General features: G+C 29.9%; 3 protein-coding genes and 1 long non-coding RNA gene across 19 annotated transcripts; 2 read left to right on the top strand and 2 right to left on the bottom strand.

Annotated features, from left to right (window-relative positions):
• The first annotated feature begins 1,255 nt into the window (after positions 1-1,255).
• On the top strand, positions 1,256-3,459 carry LOC125576247. The gene is made up of 2 exons (XR_007314671.1): positions 1,256-2,871; positions 3,021-3,459. It is a non-coding gene; the product is annotated as an uncharacterized LOC125576247 (long non-coding RNA).
• Positions 3,460-8,581: 5,122 nt separating this feature from the next.
• On the bottom strand, positions 8,582-9,625 carry LOC106386130 (extensin). The gene is made up of 2 exons (XM_013826024.3): positions 9,481-9,625; positions 8,582-9,242 (listed from the first exon to the last, which is right to left on the bottom strand). The coding sequence occupies exons 1-2, from the start codon at positions 9,563-9,565 to the stop codon at positions 8,848-8,850; spliced, it is 480 nt and encodes a 159-aa protein (XP_013681478.2). The 5' UTR covers positions 9,566-9,625; the 3' UTR covers positions 8,582-8,847.
• A 1,769-nt stretch (positions 9,626-11,394) lies between these two features.
• Positions 11,395-13,959, top strand: LOC111208662. 16 transcript variants are annotated; one of them, XR_007314668.1, is made up of 8 exons: positions 11,395-11,900; positions 12,055-12,179; positions 12,261-12,348; positions 12,713-12,777; positions 12,929-13,011; positions 13,116-13,173; positions 13,299-13,578; positions 13,661-13,959. XR_007314668.1 is itself a non-coding variant. In XM_048735765.1 (6 exons), exons 1-5 carry the CDS (start codon positions 12,269-12,271, stop codon positions 13,307-13,309), a joined length of 357 nt encoding a protein of 118 aa, XP_048591722.1. In that variant the 5' UTR covers positions 11,395-12,268; the 3' UTR covers positions 13,310-13,578; positions 13,661-13,959. The 16 variants fall into 16 exon arrangements, 1 of the variants encoding a protein (XP_048591722.1); XR_007314666.1 differs by having other exon boundaries at positions 12,909-13,011; XR_007314665.1 differs by having other exon boundaries at positions 12,665-12,777.
• A 7,020-nt stretch (positions 13,960-20,979) lies between these two features.
• Positions 20,980-22,589, bottom strand: LOC106356942 (TOM1-like protein 4). The gene is made up of 9 exons (XM_048735580.1): positions 22,483-22,589; positions 22,302-22,380; positions 22,124-22,222; positions 21,918-22,031; positions 21,710-21,846; positions 21,574-21,622; positions 21,385-21,470; positions 21,136-21,312; positions 20,980-21,040 (listed from the first exon to the last, which is right to left on the bottom strand). Exons 1-9 carry the CDS (start codon positions 22,587-22,589, stop codon positions 20,980-20,982), a joined length of 909 nt encoding a protein of 302 aa, XP_048591537.1.
• Positions 22,590-22,816: the final 227 nt, after the last annotated feature.

Here is a 22,816-nt window from a genome sequence, read left to right as displayed (position 1 = left end):
AATCAAATCACTTTTATTTATCGTTTAAACGTGCATGTATTTTCATAATATTTATCAAATTATTGATGTTTTTAAAAATATATTATAAAATCAAGTGATGCTCAATAGGAAGTTACATACATAAGTAGGTGATACATTTCTGGAAGCTCATGAACACATATTAATATTTACAATAATTAAAATATTCTGTAAATTCTAAATAACTTTATGCTTTTGATTTATTGAATGGAAACTAAAATTTATTTTAAAAAATATTGAAAATGAGAATTCATATTTTGCTTTGGTATTTTGATTATGGTTATATTAAGTTCCAAACAAAATTTAAAAGAACATTTAATATTAAGAAAAATAATAATTTTAATAATGATAAAATATAATATATCTATTTTGCAACTATTTGATTTATTTTTTTTGTTTTCAATATCTCTTAAAAATAAGCACTAAACAAAGTTGTAATTTTATTTGAAAATAATATTATATAAGTAAAATATAATTTATCGATATTGTTTTTGATGTAATTGGAAGCTATTATAGTCAACAAAATATATGAAAAATAAATAAAACACATCAATAATATTAATTATAAACTATTTTTAGTCAGTTAAACATATATCAATTTATTTTTCTCAATTATTTTGTGTAATCTTCTAAGAAAATATATAGATATATAAAAATACTTCTATTAGTTTGATTTTTTTTTGTATTGTTTAGAATTATGTTTTGAAAGAAATGTTATTTCTTTTTCTAATATCAAGATTATCTGTGTAATTTTTTTTTTAATAAAATCACATTATATACAAATTTATATTTTTCATCTAAGAAAATATAGATATATATAGAGTATTTTATTACTTCAAAACTATATTTTGTGTTATTTAAAAATATTTTTAAAAATGTAATATTACTATTTTGTGAACTTTGCTTTTTTTGAAATCATATTATATATACATATATTTTTGTTTTCAATATTTCTTTTAACTTTATAAAACAATTCCTTTTTTATTATATGTATATGTTTTTGGAATTTTTTTAAAAGGAAACTAAATAAAAAAATAAATAATAATATTTAATATTATTAATTCATTAAGGGTATCAGTGTAATCAACCATCGTGAAAGTTAATATGAGAGTGACACATAGGAAACTGACTTCTCAAATAATATTATAGAGATTATGACACATATAAAATATATAATACTAATCATAAAAATAAAATATCGATTTATAAGAAAGTAAAAATTAACACCCGCACGGACGTGCGGGTCAATCTCTAGTATTAATTAGAACTTAATCAGATAGATTCAGGTAGTCCTACTTTTATTTATTGGGTCACGCAGTTAAATATCATATGGTTGCTTTGTAGGTCCTTCGAAAATTTCAAAATTTTACAAGAACAATAAATCCGAAAATTCAGACATTTTTGTCTTTGCTTCCTTTTCAATATTTTGTTTTGTAAATATCGAGAATATATGTTATATATATAATTTTGAAAATCAATTACGAGCAACTGAATTTATTTGGTGGATTAAAGTAATCTAACAATAAACTTGGTATGCAATGGAGTTATTTTAAACTTGATAATTATACATGGTCTTTCTCCATAATTGATGTTCTGGACTAGCAACGTTATTACATAATAACCATAGCGTTGGATGATAAAATTTTTTTTAGAGAAGTGTAACATATAGAGTATGACTGTATCTCAATTTTAGGGATAATAATTCAGCGAGAAACATTTTCCTCTCAGTTCTGCTGATATGTTTACCAGTTAGGTGAAACAAAAAAATTAATTATATTTTTATTCATTTACGCTAGTTACTGTTTAAATAAAGATTAAGGTAACCTTTTTATTCCGTCGTCGTTTTGAAAAGGGAAATTTTCGTTGCCACTAACTTTTATTTTTGTTTTATTATCTTGTTTTTTTTACCATTTTTCACCAATTTACTCTACTTTTTTCACTAATTTACTCCATTATCATTACTCCAGTTTATATTCCAGTTTATACTCCAGTTTACACCAATTTTTACCAGTCACTCCCTAGTAAAGGAGTCGTACTATTTTAGCGGTAGATAAACTTATGGCTTATATTTTTTTATCCCTCCTTGGCTTTGATTTCTGTTGATGATTGTATTCGCATAATTTTCTTTGCCTGATACTGACAATACGTCGCTTTCCTAAGAAAATTTGATCAAGACAAAGTATGTTCCTTAAGAAATCAATATGGAAACAAGCATTTTGTGTACTGTACATTGGAGATAAGCTTCAAGAGTAGTCATTAACGCGTCTAGACCATGTCCACTCGAAAACACACAAAACTGGTGATTTCTGTAAAATACAATTCAAAATAAATATTAGGTACACGCTTGAAAATGGCATCTTCCGGTGATGACTAGTGACTACAAATAATTCTTTGTTTTATTAATAGATGTTAGTAATAGGAACTTAGTTACAGTCTTTCTTTGACCCAAAAAAAAAAGTTACAGTCTTTCTAGTATTGGATTTAATTTGTGATTAAACTTCCCCTTAAAAGCGTGTTTTCAGATGAGAAAATAAAATAATTAAATTTTAGTTATTAATGAATAACATCTTTAAATTTTTTGACTGAACTAGGATTAGGTTTAATCATATTTTGTCCGGTTCTCTTGACTCTTGGGTATATAATGGCCTGAGCTTCTGAGCCTGATGATATTAAAATGTGTTTTAAACCCCATATTCTAGAGTCTATAAATACCAATCACTTTTCAAGTCCTGTAAGATAAAAAATAAGAGAGATAAATGACTAAGATGCCAATATCATCGAAGCTCTATGTGGTTATGCTTCTCTCATTCTTGGCGCTTTTCATAATCGCCCATGCTCAAACCTTTTCTCCAGGTACGTTTTCATATTATGAAATCTAAGGTGTTTTAAAACTATATATATATGAATATTAGTTACATCTCCGTATTTCATTATTTCGCATCAGTAGTATTATTACTATTGTTATTAATATGGTTAATTTGGATATCTGGATATGAACTCAGATGGGAAGTTCTTTCAAGATTCCCCGGCCCAAGCCTACACCGGTCCTTCGTACGCTCCTGTTCCTCCGAGTTGCTTCAATCCACCTGGCTGCGGTCCAACGGATAAAAGGAAAAGAAGATTTCGCCATCAAAGTTCCAATTTGGCCACATGAATCTTGAGAGTTAAAAGCTTGCTCGCTGATGTTTGTGCCTGTGTTTGTGGTGCCTTCTCATTTGGTTTAGGTTATCTATGTATAAATACATATATGGAACGTTTATGAGATCTATGTTATAATATGGTGCGATTTTACCCTGAGGTTGAGGGAAATAAGATTCGAATTGTGCGATTTCAATTACTGGTAAGTTGGTAACCACTATAGTTTGTTATGTAAAATGTATATTGTCAAAACAAAAAATGTATGTTGTCAATTATCATAATGATATTTATGTTTACTGTTCACATCGAAGCAAACACAAGAAAAGTATATCTTTAAATATCGAATAAAATAAATTAAATTTTAAACAAGACCCAAACGTACAAGACATTATTAAGTTGCAATAGCATAATAAAATAAACTAATACGGCAAAAGAACATGGTGTTTCATTTTTTATTTTTTTGCTTCATTTTTTGCTCCGTTAATGTTTCATTTTTTGAGATAACATTTTTTTAATTACAAATTAATCCCTTAATTTTAACTTGTTCTTCTTTTGTACTTAAATAAACTATAAGAACTAATATTACCAACTTACTTTTAAAGTTTTTATTATTGTTTTTATTCAATCAATTTAAAATATTAAAAATATGCTAAAAACATGTTTTTCTTTTTTTTTACTATATTTTAGATGAAACACAATTACATAAATAATATAAAAACAGAAAGACTTGATAAACATCAAACTAAAAAAAAAAAACTTAGTACATTATAAACTAACACTTGATAATCTGATAAACCATTTTCAGATCCACTAAGTTTGTTAAAATATTGTCCAAATGAAGTGGATACTTGAGAAGACTGTTGAGCTTGTTGTTGTTCACTCATTTCTACTAAAATTCGATTTTGCTCAGATTGAATGTATGCACAAACGTTACGATCTTGTATGAAGTTCAAATCACGAAATAAAATTTAGTTCTCTTCTTTAGATTTCTTCAAAGCATAATTCTTGTTTTGGATCTCAAATGTTGATGTCTTTGTAAGCTTGTTTTCTCAAATTAGACAAAGATCCACCCATTCTATCTTCTTCATCATCTAAATTCATAGAAAAAAATAGACAAACCTGGAGATTTTTGTGTAACAGGATCAGATGTAACTATTTCTAACTCTGGATTTGTATCCCCGAAACCACATGAGTTTGATACTTTTCTCGTAGATGTGTCACCATCTTTAAACTTTTCAAAATTATTTATAATGCTCCATACATGATCGAACTTCCAACCTACTTTGTATTTTGGATCATCCAATAACATTAACTTGCCTTGTTTAAACTGCATATCATTTTAAAACAGAAAACATTATTGCAAAGTAAGTAAAATATATATTACACAAACTAAAAAAAAACACTTACAATGTCATCATTTGAAGCACCACTTTGACATTTGTTTTCACATTGCTTGATGCATGCATGCAATTTCTTTGTTGATTTCTCAATAGTTTGAATCCGACAATGGATAGACTTCTTTGTACGTTCACTCCAACTTGCATCTTTTCCGTTTTCGTAAGCAGCTGCCACACGAGACCAGAATTGGTCGAACGACTGATAAACACCTATGATTGGATCTTGAGATATTTCCATATATAAATAACATGTTGTGTTCTATATTTTCATTCACAACGCTGAATCATTATAATTTCTATTGCATCCACATCTTACAATGATTCAGCGTTGTGAATGAAAATATAGAACACAACATGTTATTTATACAAAATAAAGATTCTCAGAATGTAGATAAATGTACCAATTCAATAATGAATGTTAGACCAACCGCAAAACTTTCAATATGGTTTTTGGAGGCTTCAATTGATTTAGACCCCACTAGGTTAAAACGTTAGAATATAAATTTTTACAAATGTAAATATTGATAAACATAAAATATGAGTTATGTAAGTCATAATTGGTGACAATAATTTCTACATTTCCAGAGTTTGCGAGTACAATGCCTTTAATGAGATAATTTTTTTTCTTCACTTTTATTTCTTAAATGTTTTTAAACTATACAATAAACCAGTTTGAAAATTCAACTGAAAGAGTATAATCTTTCGGTACATATAACATAATTTGAATTTTTTTAATCAAATGTCTTTTTTAAAAAAATATTAAAAATATAATTAGTAATTGTTTTATAATATATAGGATATACTATCGTTCTATTATATATGTTGATATTTTCTTCACAATCATATATTTTTTTCTTATAATTTCTATCGTAAATCTATACTATTTTTTACCAATTCTATACTAATTTAAAAAAAAAACAAATTTTGAAAACTTAGAATGTATTTTCTATCATAAGTCTATAAGTGTTTTCTACACATAAATTTCATATATTACTCAGTCTAATTTAATTCTATTTAAAAACTATCAATATATGTTCTTTATAGAATAATATTATGTATCTAAACTATATTAATAAACAGAGTAATAGTCAAATGGTAAAACAACCTTTCTTTTTTATAGTGAGAATTATGTTTATGGTGCGAAAGGTAAAAAGTGAAAAACTGTGATTTTAGTTATTCACTTCATTTTCCAATTATAGGTGATATATTCTTAATGAATATTGAGAACTTGATTAATTCACAAATTCACGCAAAGAGAAAAAGTCATCGTAAAAATAAACCTAAACAAAAACAAACAAGATTTGATCAAATATTAAAAACATGGACCATATGGACTAAGGTTGTTAACTAAATATGATTAATGAGTAATCCTTGACACTGAGATGCTTATTCTAGCTTAATCAATTATTCAAGCTTAGGGTCCCACAAGAAAACTGTTCCATTTATATGTCTTAACTCATTTATTAATGAAACATTAAGGTTAATTAACTCGTAGTTTTTATTTACTCTCTATACGCTTCAACTAAATTTTGCTAAACTCTTTAATATTTTTTTTTTGCTATCCAATTTAATAATTCAAATGATCTTTTTGGTCATTTCAATACATTAAATTTTAAAACTATGTTCATTTAATACTCAAACTATTTTATTTTAATTAAAAATATTGATAAGTTTTAAACAAAAGTTAAAAAATATCTAACATTTAAAAATTAATATTAAAAGTTTTTTAATTTTATTTAAATTTTAAGAATAAAAGAAAATAAATTGTGGATAACCTTACATACTTGATTTTTAATTTTATTTTCAATATAAAATTTAGTTTATTCTACGAAACTAAATACTAATTTATTTATCTTTCATTCAAAATTAAGTTTTTCTAAATTTTAGTATTTTATCCCAAATTTAGTTATTTTTATTTCTAAAATTTACATTTAAATTAGACTTTGTAAAGATTTTTTAGTTTGAGATATTTTAAAATTTTGTTAAAATTTAGGGATAATTTGCAAAATACCATATTTAGGATTTGAAATTTGATAATTGCATTTTCTGTTTTACCTTTTGAAAAATACACTTTCTTAATTATGAATTGACTTTTTTGCCCAAGATATAATTCGAAACTAATATATAAATTCGAAATTAATAAAAATAATATCATTAAAATTATTTATGTTTAAGATAAATATGTATATTGAGATAAATATGTTATGTTACCATTTAAATTTTACAATAACAAAGATGATTATGTGAAATATGACTTGTTTTGACTTTATCATGAAGTTTATACAAATTTCCCTTTATTTTATTTTCTTCAACTTATATAACAAGTCACGTTGTTAAAAACAAAAGCAAGTCACATTTGTTTCTACATATTCTTTTCTTTCTTCATTAATCAAATTTGTATTCATCATGAAGGAAGAAAAAACATAAGGTGTCCATTGAGCCGCATAAACGACACTTACATCGAACTTGAACAGAATCATAGCTCTTTAAAGGTGTAGAACAAATGGAAAACATAACATATGTTGTGAAAATAATCAACCTTATTGCAAAATAAAAACTTAAACAGTTATCAAAAGCTAGAATAACCAAAAGCCAAAATTTTAAGAAAAACGTTTAGAACAGAAAAATGTCAAATTCCAAAGTCGCAGCTGGCACGATTGTGTCCTGAACGATGACATCTTGAGCAAGCTTGTTTTCGTGCTTTTTTTTGAGCTGTTGCTTGTTCTCCAAAGCATTCATATCTTCTTTTCACAGGTCTTCCAGCACCTCTTTTAACATCTGGAGGAAAGCATTTATAAGCCACAACATGAGGAGGTATTTCACTCGCTTCCAGCAACTCATCTATGGGTCTTATACTCTCTGAATATGCAGCACACATGTGTGCCTTTGAGTATTACTGATGCACAAATAACCCAGGGTTAAAGCCTCGACTTGTTGCAGCCTTAGCATCATGCTTACAAGGGATCTTGTCAACATTAAACACATTACATGTGCAATTCATTTGTTGAAGATCAACCAAGTAATTTCTTGACCCATCACTAACCTGAAACTCATGTTGATTTATAGACTGAACATCAAAAGTAGCCGCCAAAACACATTATTCGGTGGGTTTTTTCAAAATAATAAAAAAATAAATTTAAGATATATTAAAAAGATATGGGAAGGATATTGTGTAGTATATTAAAAAGATATTCCCTATTCTCTAACGATTTTCTTTTTAAAAAATTGTTTAATAGAAATTCAAAAATATTAAGATTGGGCAATTTGGTAAATTTATATATAAGTAAGTGTATTTTTCAAAAAGTTTAAACAAAGGTGTATTTTTCAAATTATATTCTCATGGAAGTGCATTTATCCAAATTTTCCCTAAAATTTATCAATATTTGATTGAGATAAGCATAATTACAGTACTAAAAGTACACCTTAAAAATTAGTGTATTAAAATGAATAAAATAATTAGTTGAGGTATTAAATTAGATAGCAAAAAAATTCGGGTATTAGTTGCAGTTTTTTTTATTGAACTTTTCCATTATTTTCCATTATAAAATTCAAGTTAATAGATGAAAGTATCCACAATATTGGTGGTATTAATTTTTAATTAAGTATTCTTGATAATATAAATAAATATGGAAATGAAAAAAAAATGAAATAAATTTCTCATTTTAACAAATCTGGAAACTCCATAGAAAACTCTCGTAAGAACTTCAGTACTTTTTAGGACCTTCTAAAAATTCTCAAGCAAAATAATATTAATATTTTAATATAATTTAGTTATATGCCTAAGTTTTCGTTAAAATTTACTCCATTCAGAAAGACACAAATGTTTCTATGAATTTTCCATAAATCTTTTTTCTAAGTCACAGAAGAAAGCTTATTTTTCTTTTTCTCTCTTCATATTAGTTATTTTTCTTTTACATTCATGTATATATGTCCATTTGAAATATCTACTATAGAGGTCCTCAAATACATATCTACTTATACATAGTTTAAATTTTGTTTGTGTCCTTCAATTTAATAACATGATTAAATTAACTTAAATTTTTAATATTTTATTGATTAACATTTTTGAAAATAGTATCTTACCAATAGAGTTGCTCTAACCTTATACAAATCAGAAAAAACGGTAAACATCATCGAGTAACATTTTTTATTCGCTAGCAAAGGGTGATCAAAATGAAGTATACAGTATTTTTTTTTTTTTGATAATTGTAAAAGCAATATCCTTGTTTATTTCATGTGTGATAGTGTGTGTGACCAACTTTAAATTCTCATGCATGGACCGCCATAATTTGGACTAATAGGGCGCTGGTGGAGGAGCAGAAAAATACGGCGGAGGAAGCTCTGGCGTAGGCATGTACGATGGTGTCAGCTCCGGAGTTGGAGAGTACGATGGAGGGAACTCAGGAGTAGGATTGTACGACGGTGGTGGTGACTTCGGACTTGGAGTGTATGATGGTGGCAGCTCTGGAGTTGGAGTGTACGATGGTGGAAGCTCCGGCGTTGGAGTGTACGATGATGGGAACTTCGAAGTAGGAAAGTACGACGGAGGGAGCTCCGGAGCAAGATTGTACGACGGTGGAAACTCCGGAGTTGGAGTGTACGATGGTGGCAGCTCCGGAGTAGGAGAGTACGCCGGTGGCAGCTCCGGGGGATACTTCGTAGTAGGAATGTACTGCAATATTTTCCGACCTGTATATATATAAATCGCGTGTCTTTAAAAAAAAATCGGGTGTCTCTTAACATTTTAACCAAAAAAATCGGGTGTCTTTATAATTTATACATGTAACCGAAGGTTGGAACCTCCACTACTATTGATATACAAAATAGTGATATATAAATATGTAATTATAATATACTTATAACAATAGCTCTGGTATTATTTCATTATATGTGTTAAGATTAAGTTATGTTTATGTATATAACGTACCTGGAGAAAAGGATTGAGCATGGGATATTGCGAATAGCACCATGAATGAAAAAAGCTTAATCGCTAATAGATTTGATGAAGCCATTTTTCTCTCTTCTTTTGGTTATAAGACTTAAGAAGTGATGACTTATGAACTTTGAAAGCCAGTATTTATAGACTTTTGGTTGTACTTTTTATATAGGTCGAAAGTAGATTTTTATGATAAAATATGTATACCAGATGTGAATGAGTAGAGAAAAATAACAATGCTAATTAAGTTGTAACACCTTTCAACTATATAGTTTTCTTGGAAAAAATATTTTGTTTCCATTGGGTCGTTTCAAATGCCAATTTATGTACTTATATTTCTTTACAAAAAAATAATATACTTAAACTGTGTTTGAATGTGAGAAAAAAATTCTACCTTTTTACTATAAATTATTTTCGGATAAGTGTTGTTACTATTAACCTTAAGCGCAAAAGGTAACTGTGTTTTTAATAGTAAGCTTATATGAAAGAAAAATACCAATTAAAATAAATAGAAACTAACAAACAATTATGTTTAGAATTACATTTAAATTACAATTATGCGACTTAAACTGCAATCTCAACAGCGAGACGATCTTATACGAAGGGTCCAAGGGTGACTCAAAGTAAGCATTTTGAATTATTTTTCTTTTAACAGTTTTAACTTTTGAGTATATTTGTAAAGTCAGTTTTATAGGCGACGCCTAGAATAGTAGCAAGTAGCAACTGAGAAACCATCTTAAATATAATTATATTTCCTTACTACAATAGTTATCAAGTTTGTTATAATTGAAATGACAATCCCACAGGTTACGTTCTTGGAATAGTAGTAGCAGAAGATACATCTTAAACTTTTTCTTTGTGTTTTGTTTTCTCTCGGATGACTAACTTTTGAACAGTCTTGTAGCGCCAAGAAAGTGGCGTTACTCGAACAGTCGCAGACTCGCAGCAGAAAATACATCTTAAACTTCATCAAGTTTTTCATGTGTTTTGTTTCTTTCCAAATACTTACCTAACTTTGGCCCGTCTTGTGTGCCAAGTAGGCTTTGAAAAGACAAAGTCTTTTAATTTTTATTTATTTATAGTTAAACGTAGCTTCTATTTTATCAAGGACTATTTTTCGTTTACTTTGTCAAACATATCAATTTCTCATAATTTATGATTTCAGAATCTGTTGGAAGATGAAATGTTTCCTAACAAAAACAAAAAGACTGCCTAACTAATATCTCTATCGAAATTGAGTTAAAACTGTGGTGGATGTATCAATTGTAAAGGCTTTCTTTACATGGAAAAAATAATTTGACTTTTTTATATATTAAGAAACATTTTGAAGTATTTTATGCTTCTATTATTTAATACAATTATAAGTAAAGTTTTTCCTTTCTTATGTTGCATTTTTATCAAGAGGCTTCTTAGAAATTTAATACATCACCATAACTTTTAAAAAATTATTAATTGTAGTTGCAGCAGAAAATACATCTTAAACCTCATTAGATTTTTTTTTCAGAAATAATCTTCATTAAATTTAGTTTTTTCTTTAGGTCTAAATGATGACATAGAGAACTAAAGAGAATAATCAATTCCTATTCATTACTTAAAAATTATATCATTTATGAGAAATATTTGCTGTGTATGATTTCTTGTCATTCTTTAAATTTTAAGGAACTATAGAACAAAAACATTTCTTATCAAAATTGATATGGAACAAAGAAATAAATATTCTTTTCCATTTATTTTATTTTGTTCTTACATATTTTTTCCTATTCATTTATATTTCTACTTTAATGGTCATCGGAGCTTGTGTTTTTGTTTTCCTCGAATTAATTATTATTTGCCCAGTCTTGTGGTGCCAAGAAGGCTTTGAGAAGAGAGTCTATCCTTTCATTTTTTATATTTGTGTATCATCTAACCTATACTAAAAGGAGAATAAGCTCAAAGCTCAGCCTATCCACGTCACCTAAGAAAATTAACCAATCATAAGACTCTATTTTGACACATCACCTTGGCTAAAATAGAGTGGAGTTTCGTATGGGCTTTATTATATTATCGGTCGACCCATTTGAGCACATGCCCAAAAATCTGTTTCGTCGTCGTCTTCAAGCGTCAAGAGTCTCTCCCCCGACTCTTCCACTTCATCTTCTCCAATGTCTGGGTTTTTTTTTCCATTACCTTCTCAATCAATGAGGATGTTAAAGCTATTCTCCAACGTTTTGTTCCACCTACCTTTGATACTTCTCCTATATAAAGCTCTACCTCTAACCTAAATCCATCCAGAATCAAAAACCCTACTCTGCAGAAACTAAATTGCAATGAAATCCACAACGAAGTCTCAGCTTACCACCGGCATATCTCCCGTCGCCGTCTATTTCAACGACATCTCACCAAGACCAGATGAGTCACAGCTTCGGTTTCAGGTAATCCATCCTTTTAGCAGGCTTCTTCGTTTAAATGTGGCTCTTTGCTTATATCTTCGTTTAAAACTGTTGTTATTTCGTTTCTCATGGTTTTGAATCTAAAAATGCTTAGATTCTCTATTGGTCTCTTACTCTGCTTATAAATTGGTTTCAGAATAAAGTCGGCCAGGTATGTGATACTTAGCCACCTTGAGCACGTACACATATGTGTCTCACAATGGAGAGAAAGTTGCTGTGAAAATACAAAGATCTGGACTAAAGTTTTCGATATAGATCTATGTAACAACTTTTGTGTTATATTATACAACCTTTGGACATGGATGCTTTATTTATGCTAAAAATGACATATTTTCTTATCAGGAAATTTGATGTTGCTTGATGAATATTTCTGGAAAAGTGATCCATTTGCCCCAAACGCCCCGGATGGTATTTACGAAAAATGTGCCATGTAAGTCTTTTTAACATAAAGTAGTTATAACTCTGGCTCTAAAACATGTGGCGCTGATATATCAAGAGTAATGCTAAAGTGTCAAACTTATAATGGTTTCAAACTTATTTTATGGTTTGGCTGTTTTAGATACTCCAAACCGCCTACTTTCATGATGTTTAAGTCAATTTCAATAATCTTGATAATCAAGACAAAGCTTAACCACTGCTTGAAAAAATATTTACAATCCATTATTTGTTCAATTAGATATTTAATCATAAATAAGAGACTAAATCATGTTATTATGTATACACTATATATTGTTCTCTGTTTGTAGCTTGCAGATAACCAAAGTTATGAGTCATGAAACTTTTTTAAAGGACAGGTGGTGCGCTCTGGGAATCACAGCAAGGATCCTCAGTACCACAGTCTGGATCACTTCTTTGACAGGTTCTAACATGATCATGCCACTTTGGTTACACATTGGGTCTTTTGATTTTGAAAGTATTTGAATTTATATTAGTTCTGTGTTTTGATATAAGCCAGCCTCTAAATGTAGACCCCAAAAACATTTCTGATAGTTTACAGCGTCTACATTTAGATCCGACATGGGTTGTTGGTTCGATGAGGCTAAATAGTTATATTTACATGAAGTTCATGGTCGGCTTCAGTGCAAATGCAAAGGTTACAAAATAAAATACCTGATTTATCTCCATTTATAGAGTTAGTTTCATTACAAAGTTCTCTCTGTTTTCTTTGTTTGATGAAAATATGTAAATAAATTGTAGGCAGCGAATGTATATAAGAAGAAAGCTGAAAGTCCTACGAAAACATGGATACAACATGGTATAGTTACTGGTATCAGTTTCACAGATTCTGTCTTCGTCCTCTTCATTTCTTATGTAGCCAGTTTGTATGATATTGGCTCAAATTATTCTTTTTTGTTTTCTTCTCTATGTTTCAAACAATAGCTCTGTTTTGAGAGAGTGGAAGCTGTAAATCATCAGTAACTGTGGCAGAGGTTTAACGATCCCAATCAGGACAGACACTCTTCGCAGAGTTGATATTAAAGCCATCAGTTGAAAAGGGTAAGGCAGCAAAGCAGGCTGGTAAGCCAAAAATAAGTTTTGTACAGTGTAAATAAACAGAGCAAACATTGCTAACGGAAAAGGAGGAGAAGCCAGTGAAACCAGTATCATCTATGTAACTGAGCTACCTAACGCTCATGGCTTCATTAGTGGACTGCAACAGGTATTTTTAACTGCACTTGATCAACTATGCAGCCCTAATTTCCGGATTTAAACTAAATTGAAAAACGTATTCCCTGTTGCAGGCCTATGATACAATGGTGGGTGAAAGAGGACTTCAGTTATCAGGCAGAAAATAGTAGAGAGTGGTAGCCATAGCAATTTTTAAAGATCCTATGGTGTGGGCCGTGTGGTTTAGGGATGAAGCAACAATTACTGTTGATATTTAGTCAGAGTCTGGGGTTCATGAGTTAATTGCATAGGTTAGAAAGAAAAGCAAGCCACTGATCCCAATATATGAGGGTCTCTATGTTTCTTTAGTACAACTTCATTTGACTGCTTCTGCGAAAACATTTTTTAAGGGATTACCTACCATTTGAGCAAATATGGAATTGACAGCAAACATATTTTCCATTATGAATGATTACAGAGCTTCGAGAATGACATTGACTTTCACAGAATGTTAAAAAAAAATGATCTAACAAAGCCAGTACAATCCTAACGAACCCTGCAATGGCAGAACGCTGCATCCATTACTTCTTACAAGTATAAAAGGGATCACGGCAATTCCTAGGCTACTTTGGTGAAAAGGTTCGCGGGAATACAAAGAATGAGGAAGAAAAAGAATGCAGTACTGAGGACTCCTTTCTCTGATCACCATGTCCGTGAGCTGCTGTATGTCTCCGTAATTAATAGAGACTCTTCAAAATAATTCCATATCGGAAAAGCCTGCCAATACTTTCCTAACTTGAATAGAACTTCGTTGCTTGATTTGTTCATAATTATTTTTTGGATATTACATGGGTGAGGTGCATATAGCTTGGTGTCTCTCAATGCTCATCAGGTGATATCAAAAATTTATAACTGATTAACCTCTAATCCTAAAAGAAGAAGGTGATGACGTGCTCTTAATATTATCATCATGTCTAACTCATGTGAATTATCAACTTAACAAACTCATTAGATGATGTCAAAAAAAAAAACAAACTCATTAGATTCACTCTTTGGGTTATACAGTCATGTTCACCCGAATTGATTCAGAAAACACAAGCAATTCTAATTATCTACACCCGTCCCCTTTTCACATATATTTAATCTACATGTTACATTGTTACCTATATTAATATTTATTAAATCACAAATGTTTTCATTACTTTTTTTCTAAACAGCAAAAGAGTGAAGAAATGTAATAATATAACTAATACTAATGCAACATAATATTACAAATAAATGTTTAAAAAATACATATTACAAACAATATGAATACTCAATCTGTGTGTAGAGGTTACGAAATTTAAAACTACTTTTTCAGCATTCATACTTCAGTCACTTAACTAACCAATTAAATTGTTTCCGTTCTCCATTGAAAAAGGCATTGTTCACAGGGATGTAAAGCTAGGTAACTTTGCCTTCTCTACAAAGAGTCAGACCCGAATTTGAGAGTGTGCCCATGGAGTAAATGCACAGGGCCCAACTTTTACTAATTTTCTTTAGAATTTAGGGCCCTAAATTTTTTAAACCATTACAAAACATGACCTAATAATTTTAATGATTTTACTTTATTAAATAACATTTGTAAAAAAATTTGGACTAGCACTGGACCCTCAATCTCCATGAGACGGGCCTGCAAAGAGCAAACAAGCTATCTCATTGCCTTTATAACCTCGCCACAGTTGGCAATTCTCTAGCACGTTTCTCTTATCTATAGCAACAACTACCGGTTAATGTTTCATATAAAATAATCATAGGTAACAATCATATTTTTTGAATACTAAGGCCATTGTCTAATAGAAGCACTGAACAACTTTGCTAACACATGCGTTCATGTTAAGATAGCTTTATGATATAACCCTAATCATTGAATAATTTTGATATATTTGAACTTTTTTTTTTTACAAAATTGAGATAAATTTTAAATTTAGTTTCACGTTTTCAGACTAATTTTAATTGATTATCTATAAAAACAGCATTGAAAGACCATGTTGTCAACTACATAATACCAAATAAGAATATATACATAATACACAAAACCAAACTACATTACTCTTTTTAGTGTAGAATATGCGCTAAAAAAGATAGAATTTCATATTTCAAATATACGTCAAATAAAAAAATAAAGTTGTTAGAAATATACAAATTAAGTTAGTACAAAAATATTTACAGATTATGTTAAGAAAACTAAATACAAAATTAAAGTAAACATTTAACATAGACACAACAATCCGTGCGTAGCACGGACACGGACCTAGTATTATATAATTATTAGCTGAAGCAATTTGTTAGCTTCTATTTTATGAAGGACTAATTCCTTACCGCGTCTATTTGCACTATTTTCTCGTTAACACTTTGTCAAAAAGCATCAATTGCTCATAATTACAATTTCAAAATCTGTTGGACCTTAGAGATGAAATGTGTAAAATATTATAGAATAGGAAATATTATTGTATTATTGTTTGATACAAGACTATATATGTATATATATATATGTGCATTTATATATACTAAGAATTTATCTGCGCCATACGCATAAATAATAATTTTGTACCATACGCATAAACAATAATTTTGCAACCATACGGATAAACAATAGTTTTAAATATAATTATATTTTGATTTAAAATAATATTTGATCTAAATTTAAATATTATTATTTTATATTTTAATTTCATTAACTTGAAAAAAAATCATAAATGTTATTATATGTAATCTTATTTCTTTTGACCAAGTTTAATTATTTTAGTTTGATTTTATTTAAACTTCGATCGAATTGTATTTCTTAAGAATAGCATTTTATTTTTATGAAAATGACTATTTATTTAAATATGTATAGTATTCATAGTCTTAAGTCTATATATATATATATATATATATATATATATATATATATAGACTTAAGACTATGAATACTATACATATTTAAATAAATAGTCAACAGCTATACGGATACTAAAACATACGAAGGGAACATCGAAATCAACCTTTTTTATATTATTGTCTCATGAAAATTTTAAATTCTTGAATATATTTGAAATGTCAATTCTATAGGTTACGTAACTAGAATAGTAGCAACATAGAAACTATCTTATATTTCTCTTTCTGTTTTTTTTTTTCTACAATAGCTATCAAGTTTGTTATATTTATTTGAAATGTCAAATCCCGTAGGTTACTGATGTGTTGCATTTTAATTGTTTATAATCATCGTTTATGCATGTGCATTTCTGTGATATAGGATTTGAAGTGGTTACATTGAAACACTAGAGAGGAGCAGAAATGAAGCACTTGGCAAGTCCTGACGATCCCAGCTTACAAACCTCCGCCCATACCAACCACTGGCCGACCACTTACTTCTCAAAGGGAATCGGACGTCCAGCGGCCGACTTCAGCGTCCAACCTTCACTGCCAGCATCCAAGAAATGTGCTCGTCCAAGATCGATGAAAATACTTTTTACTTGTTTAACCAAATGGATTTAATGTTAGAAAAACTTATAAAGTTAATAGACTTGTTAATCGCATACTTGACAGAACAGGCTTAATGAGGAGGGCAAACGGTCTATCCGTCCAGGGTATATCTAAAACCCACTAAATTTTCATAGCATAAAGGGTCCAGATATTTATTTTTTCTTATAACAAAAGGAGGCTCAAATTTTTCTTTTTTGATATTTAGTGTCAAATTTAGACAATATTTTAGTGATATAATAATCTAAATTTTAAATTTTACAAAATTGCAAACGAAAATAATAAATTTAGTTACTTTCAAAATTTTAATATTCTTTTAAATAATATTTTAATTATAATATTAAAATTAATTAATTAAGAGGCATAAAAAATGTTTTTGTCCAGGGCCCTTCATAACCTTAAGCCGGCCCTGATACTTGATTGCATTAGAACTTCATTGATTGTTGCATGAACACTCTAGATTGAATCTTGATCACCTTATTACCTTATGTCAATGCCCTGACACATGGATTCATGCTTTAAACTTGATTAGTATGTTTGTTACTTGAATTTGAACATTGCTACTTTGTTACCACTAATTAACTCTCCTCTTATTGCTTAGATAAGATGATGATTTGCATTCCCATTAATTGAAAGAAATTAGGACTGAATTAACATCTCTTATACTATTTTGACCATAGGATTAATCCGAATCAAGACCTGCTTAAGTTCTTGGAAATAGCGGTTGATACATCTTAAACGCAAGTAAATGTTACTGGAATAGTAGTAGCAGAAACTACATGTTAAACTTCATCAGATTTTTCTTTGTGTTTTGTTTTCTCTCGAATGATTTACTTTTGGCCCGTCTTGGGATGCCAAGAAGGCTTTGAAAAGACAGTCTTTCTAATTATTTTTAATTTTATTTATTTATCATATAATATTTTTAGTTGAAGCCATTTGTTAGTTTTTATTATATCAAGGACTGTTTTCGTTGACGTTGTCAAAATTATCAATTTCACATAATTTATAATTTCAGAATCTGTTGGAACTGAGGTGAAAAGTTTCCTAACACAAACATAAAACGGCCTAACTCATATCTCTATCGAAATTGATTTGAAACTTTGGTAGCTGTATCATTTGTAACTTTGTAAGGGCTTTCTTTAAGTGGAAGAAAAGATTTTGAGTTTTTTTTTAATTGAGAAATACATTCTACCTTCTCTTTTATTTTACAATAGTACTTTCTATGTTTCAGAATAATTGATTTTTAAGATTTTTGCATACTAATTAAAAGAATTACAAACTTTTATTCAGTTTATTTCGTTTGCCTAACAACAATAATAACTACGGGTGATTCAACCAATAAAACATCATACTATAAAATACTAATATTCTTAAACATCAAATTATATTTATTTTTTACATAAACATTTGAAAACATCACTTAAAATGAAATAATATGTTTTTTCTAAAACACCACTTAAAATGAAACATGGGGAATAATGTGTTTCTATAACGTAGTTATTATTTTTTAAAATATATTATTTCTCCTTTTATTTTCTTTGTAACAGTAGGTATTGTGTGTTTAGTTTTTCTTTACGATCGATTATAATTTGTATGTTACACGTACGTAATTTTATTAAAAATAATTTTATTCAGTTACGTTTTACTCTTTTCTTGTAGAACAGAAGGCCACACACAATTTTGAAATTAGAATTAACCAATAATGAACTAAAAATCAAAATAATAATTAAAAGATATTCGAATTCTTGAATGGCAACCATATTTGAACAATATTACCAGTAGACTAACAAATATTTTTTTTCAAAATAAAAATCAAATAATACCTAATAGTTACGGTTCCTTTTTTTTTTTTTTTTTTGTCACTATAGTTACGGTTCCTAAATCCATACTTTTGTGCTTAAGCTCAAAACGGGCATTGTTCCATAATCATATTCTAAATTGATCTCTTTCTCATTGAAGATCTTGGCAGATGCATTCGATGATTGTACACCAGAGTCTAGAGGTCTTTGTACTAAGAAGAATTCCACCCTTCTCTTACTTTGGCTGGTTTCCAGAGCTTGAGTTTGAGCTCCAAATGAGTTTTCGTTCTTGTGGGAAGCACCAAACCTGTAAGAACTTACCAAGAATGATTGTCTTCCACTCTGTTACTTTTTCTTGCACCGGAAAGATCCAATAACGTTCTTACAGGTTTATGCTTCCCACAAGAACGAAAACTCATTTTTGCATTCATCGATGTCTAGTAGGAACAGAAAAAGAGAGGAATTAGAACGCAACACAAAATCCACTACTTTTTTAAGGAGTGTTGCTAAAAAAGAAGGTTAAGGTTTTTTAAAATTGACATAGAACTTGATCTCAAATTCTAGCTTAGTCCTAATTAAGTCTCATTTATTATTATTGAAAATTCAAAATCGTGGAAAATAAACGGGACCCTTGGGATTGGGACCATCTTCGACTTCAACCCCATGATGACTCTGAGTACAAGATTTTCGTGATCAAGAAAGTCGCAAATGAAAATATAGGAGAATATACCTTTGCAGCCGTATTGAAGGTAGAGATTCCCTTCAAACCCCTTTAGATATTTGCAGGAATACCCGGATTCACCAGTAGCATGCAGTAGTATTGATGCAATTATATACAAATGCGCATGCATGGGGAGTTACTGAAGGAGTTTCATTACAAGACAGATGTATGCTCAAATGAGTTTATTAAACTAGAAATATATAGCTCATGATAGAGCTTAATTATGCAAAATACAAGAAAGCAAAGAAGCTGTAGATTTCAAGAGTTATTGATTGTAAATATGAGAAAGAGAGACTGCTAAAACGCAGCCAAAGTTAGTCTCATCATTCACATTACACAGAATATTTATAAGACATCACTCTTGTAAGAAATCCTAATACATAGGCTAACGGGATTGGATATAATAGTTACTAGAACCCATCACTTTGGTACTGCCGTATGGTCTTTTTCTTAATTTCCTTACCCATACTGTTTATGGTTGTAAGTTTTGAACTTTCATATTAGTATGTTTTCTACAGATTTTGTGCTTCTTACAGTTTAAGTACTTAAACAAAATAAGTTGAGATTTCTGGAAGATAAGTTTAATTAATTTGAACTGTCTTTAAATCAGTGTTAACTAGTTTCTTAAAGGGTAAAGATTTACTATATTTGTATAGGTAAAGAAAAAAAACTGTGATATTCTGAAAAACTTAGACAATAAATGATAAGACTGACTCTATGAAACTAGAGACAATTATTAAAACAATAGGTGAAAACAACAACGGGTGATGGCCTGGGGTAGATCATCGACACAACATGTTCAATTCGTACCAAAGAGATAGTTATTAAGAGTATGGGCGAGAAGTAGTTGAGATGGTGGTGGTTGGTAGATCATTGACACAGCATGTCAGTTCGATCAAAAGAGAACAATCCTCAAGAAGTAAATGAATATTTCCCATGAAACCAAATTATGCATAAGAAATGTTGATTTTCGATCATTTCATCGATAGAGAACGAGGGTAAGAGTATGATCTTAAAGACTATTTACTAATGATTTTATTTTGCAGAATAACTGTAACACATTGCAAACGTTTCAATATCAATTTGATAAAAATAAATGTTTTAATTTTTTATTACTAATTTAAGATATATCATTATCTAAACTAATAACAGATGTCACAATTGATTTGATGAATTATGATTATCATATGTGATATGTTCATGTTGAAGATAAGCAACCACTATGTAGAATAATAAAATAAGTTAAAATTGACACTCAAAATAAGAACTTGTATGTGAAGTGAAAGGTGAAAAATGAGGTATAATAAAGGATTACAAAATAGAGACACAATAATTTAATCTAAAGCAGCAGGAGGACGAGGACGCTTTATTCCTTGTAAGGAGCCTTGGGGTTTATAGACATCATCCACCATGCTTGAATGAATCAGTCTCATGTACTGGTCTCATAGGTGGTGGTGGTGGAGGAGGAAGCATCGAGGTTTCTATTAGACCTTGTAGAGAGTAAATTAATTCGCAAAGTTAAAAGATCGTTTTTTAAATTAGTGTCAAGAGATCATCTCTCTCCAAATAGGAACACTACTCTTACCTGTGAGAAAGCTGAAAGTAATCATCTGATTCGTCACTGTCATCATCATGATTGTTGTTGACTAGCTGAACTGGAGGAGTTGTCATGCTGCCTCTAGAGCCCCTATCATCGTGATGCTGTAGAACACATTGCAAATTATCGTTCAGTGCCAGTCCCTGGCACATAAGCTCCTCGTCTCTGGAGAAAAGAAAACGAAAACTGTTTACTAAAACCCATCATCACAGCAGGGAACGAAGCAAGAAATCTCACGTTGTAGTGTTCACAAGAGTCATTACACGTCTTTGATAAGTACGACACTGCTCAACTAAGTCAACTATGAAATCTACTTTCAAACCCTAACAACATCAAGAAGATACAAACCCTTAATCTTCATTACATGGAAGACAAGAATCAGTTCCTTGCATGAACAGAACAACCAAATCCTTACCTCGGGCTTACCGGGATCAAGTGCTCCAAGCATCCCTCAGCCCTTAGAATCTCTTCCATGCTTTTAACGAATAAAACATAAATAAACAACATTTCACCCTTACAAAACCCAATCGATACAGAACATGATCAACTTAGAAGAGAGTACCTGAGGCTAGAAACATCATCTCCTAGCAGCAACGCTTGAATAGCAACATCTTCTTCTGATGGAACGGGCTGAGTCTGAGGTGGAGGCAACAACGGTGGACTACTTTGCGTTCGAGGTGGAAACTCAATTCCAGCATACTAAACCATGTATTTGTCAACAAACTTATTGCAAAATAAATTGTCATAAATCATGTAAAAAGATAACATACCCTTAGTTCATTATACGCATTGTAGTATTGTGAGTATTGACCACCACGTCCACCAAAAGCTTCTTGCCACATGTCTAGCAAACTTAGTACCTTCTCCCTCACATTTAGGTCAGGCTGCATTATTATAATTTGGAAACTTACATCCCAAGTTACCATAGATATTAAAGGAAGTTGAAGTATAGCGCAAGAAACAGAAAGAGAAAAACCTTTTCCTTCACTATTTTGACCATGTCAATCAAAATATCATAGTCAACGATAAGCTGGTACACGTTCTCGCCACAATTCTTACTTAAAGACTCCAACGCCTGCAGCAAGTATCATCCAAAAAAATGAGGTCAACACATACATGAACCCAAAACAAATAATTCAATCCAAGATACTTACATGAAGTGCAAGAATCTGGACTTTAGGGTTTGTATTTCCTAACTGCTTCTTCAGCACCATCATTGCTTCTTTTGCTTGACTAAAGGAAGTGAACAAAGTCAAATTTATTATTAACACTTCCACCCATAAAAAAAAACTGAAACTAGCGAGACAATCGTGACTAGTAGGATTTTTCTAAAACCTAGGATTCATGTTGATATCACATAGTTCAATGTTACTATCCCAGTCTGGATCAGTCAACATATCATTTGTAGCTCTTTCTGCCCATGCTGCCGCATCATTTGCCATTTTATAATATCTTATATCAATATGTCATGAACAAACGCGAATCAAACTCCAAGAAAGCAAACAAAACAAAAATCATTGAGGCAAATATCCGTTTAGGGTTTATATATTATTATGTGCATGAATAATTTTACATTTTAGTACCTCAAAATCCAATTTCTTTTTACTTTAAGAATATATACTTATCATATAAATAGTAATTTTCCTAATCCTAAAGACTCCAACATAAG

This window comes from Brassica napus, chromosome A7 (assembly GCF_020379485.1).
Source record: "Brassica napus cultivar Da-Ae chromosome A7, Da-Ae, whole genome shotgun sequence".
Classification (NCBI taxonomy): domain Eukaryota; kingdom Viridiplantae; phylum Streptophyta; class Magnoliopsida; order Brassicales; family Brassicaceae; genus Brassica; species Brassica napus.
The sequence above is the reverse complement of the archived record's forward strand: the minus strand, read 5'-3'. Positions and strand labels throughout refer to the sequence as shown.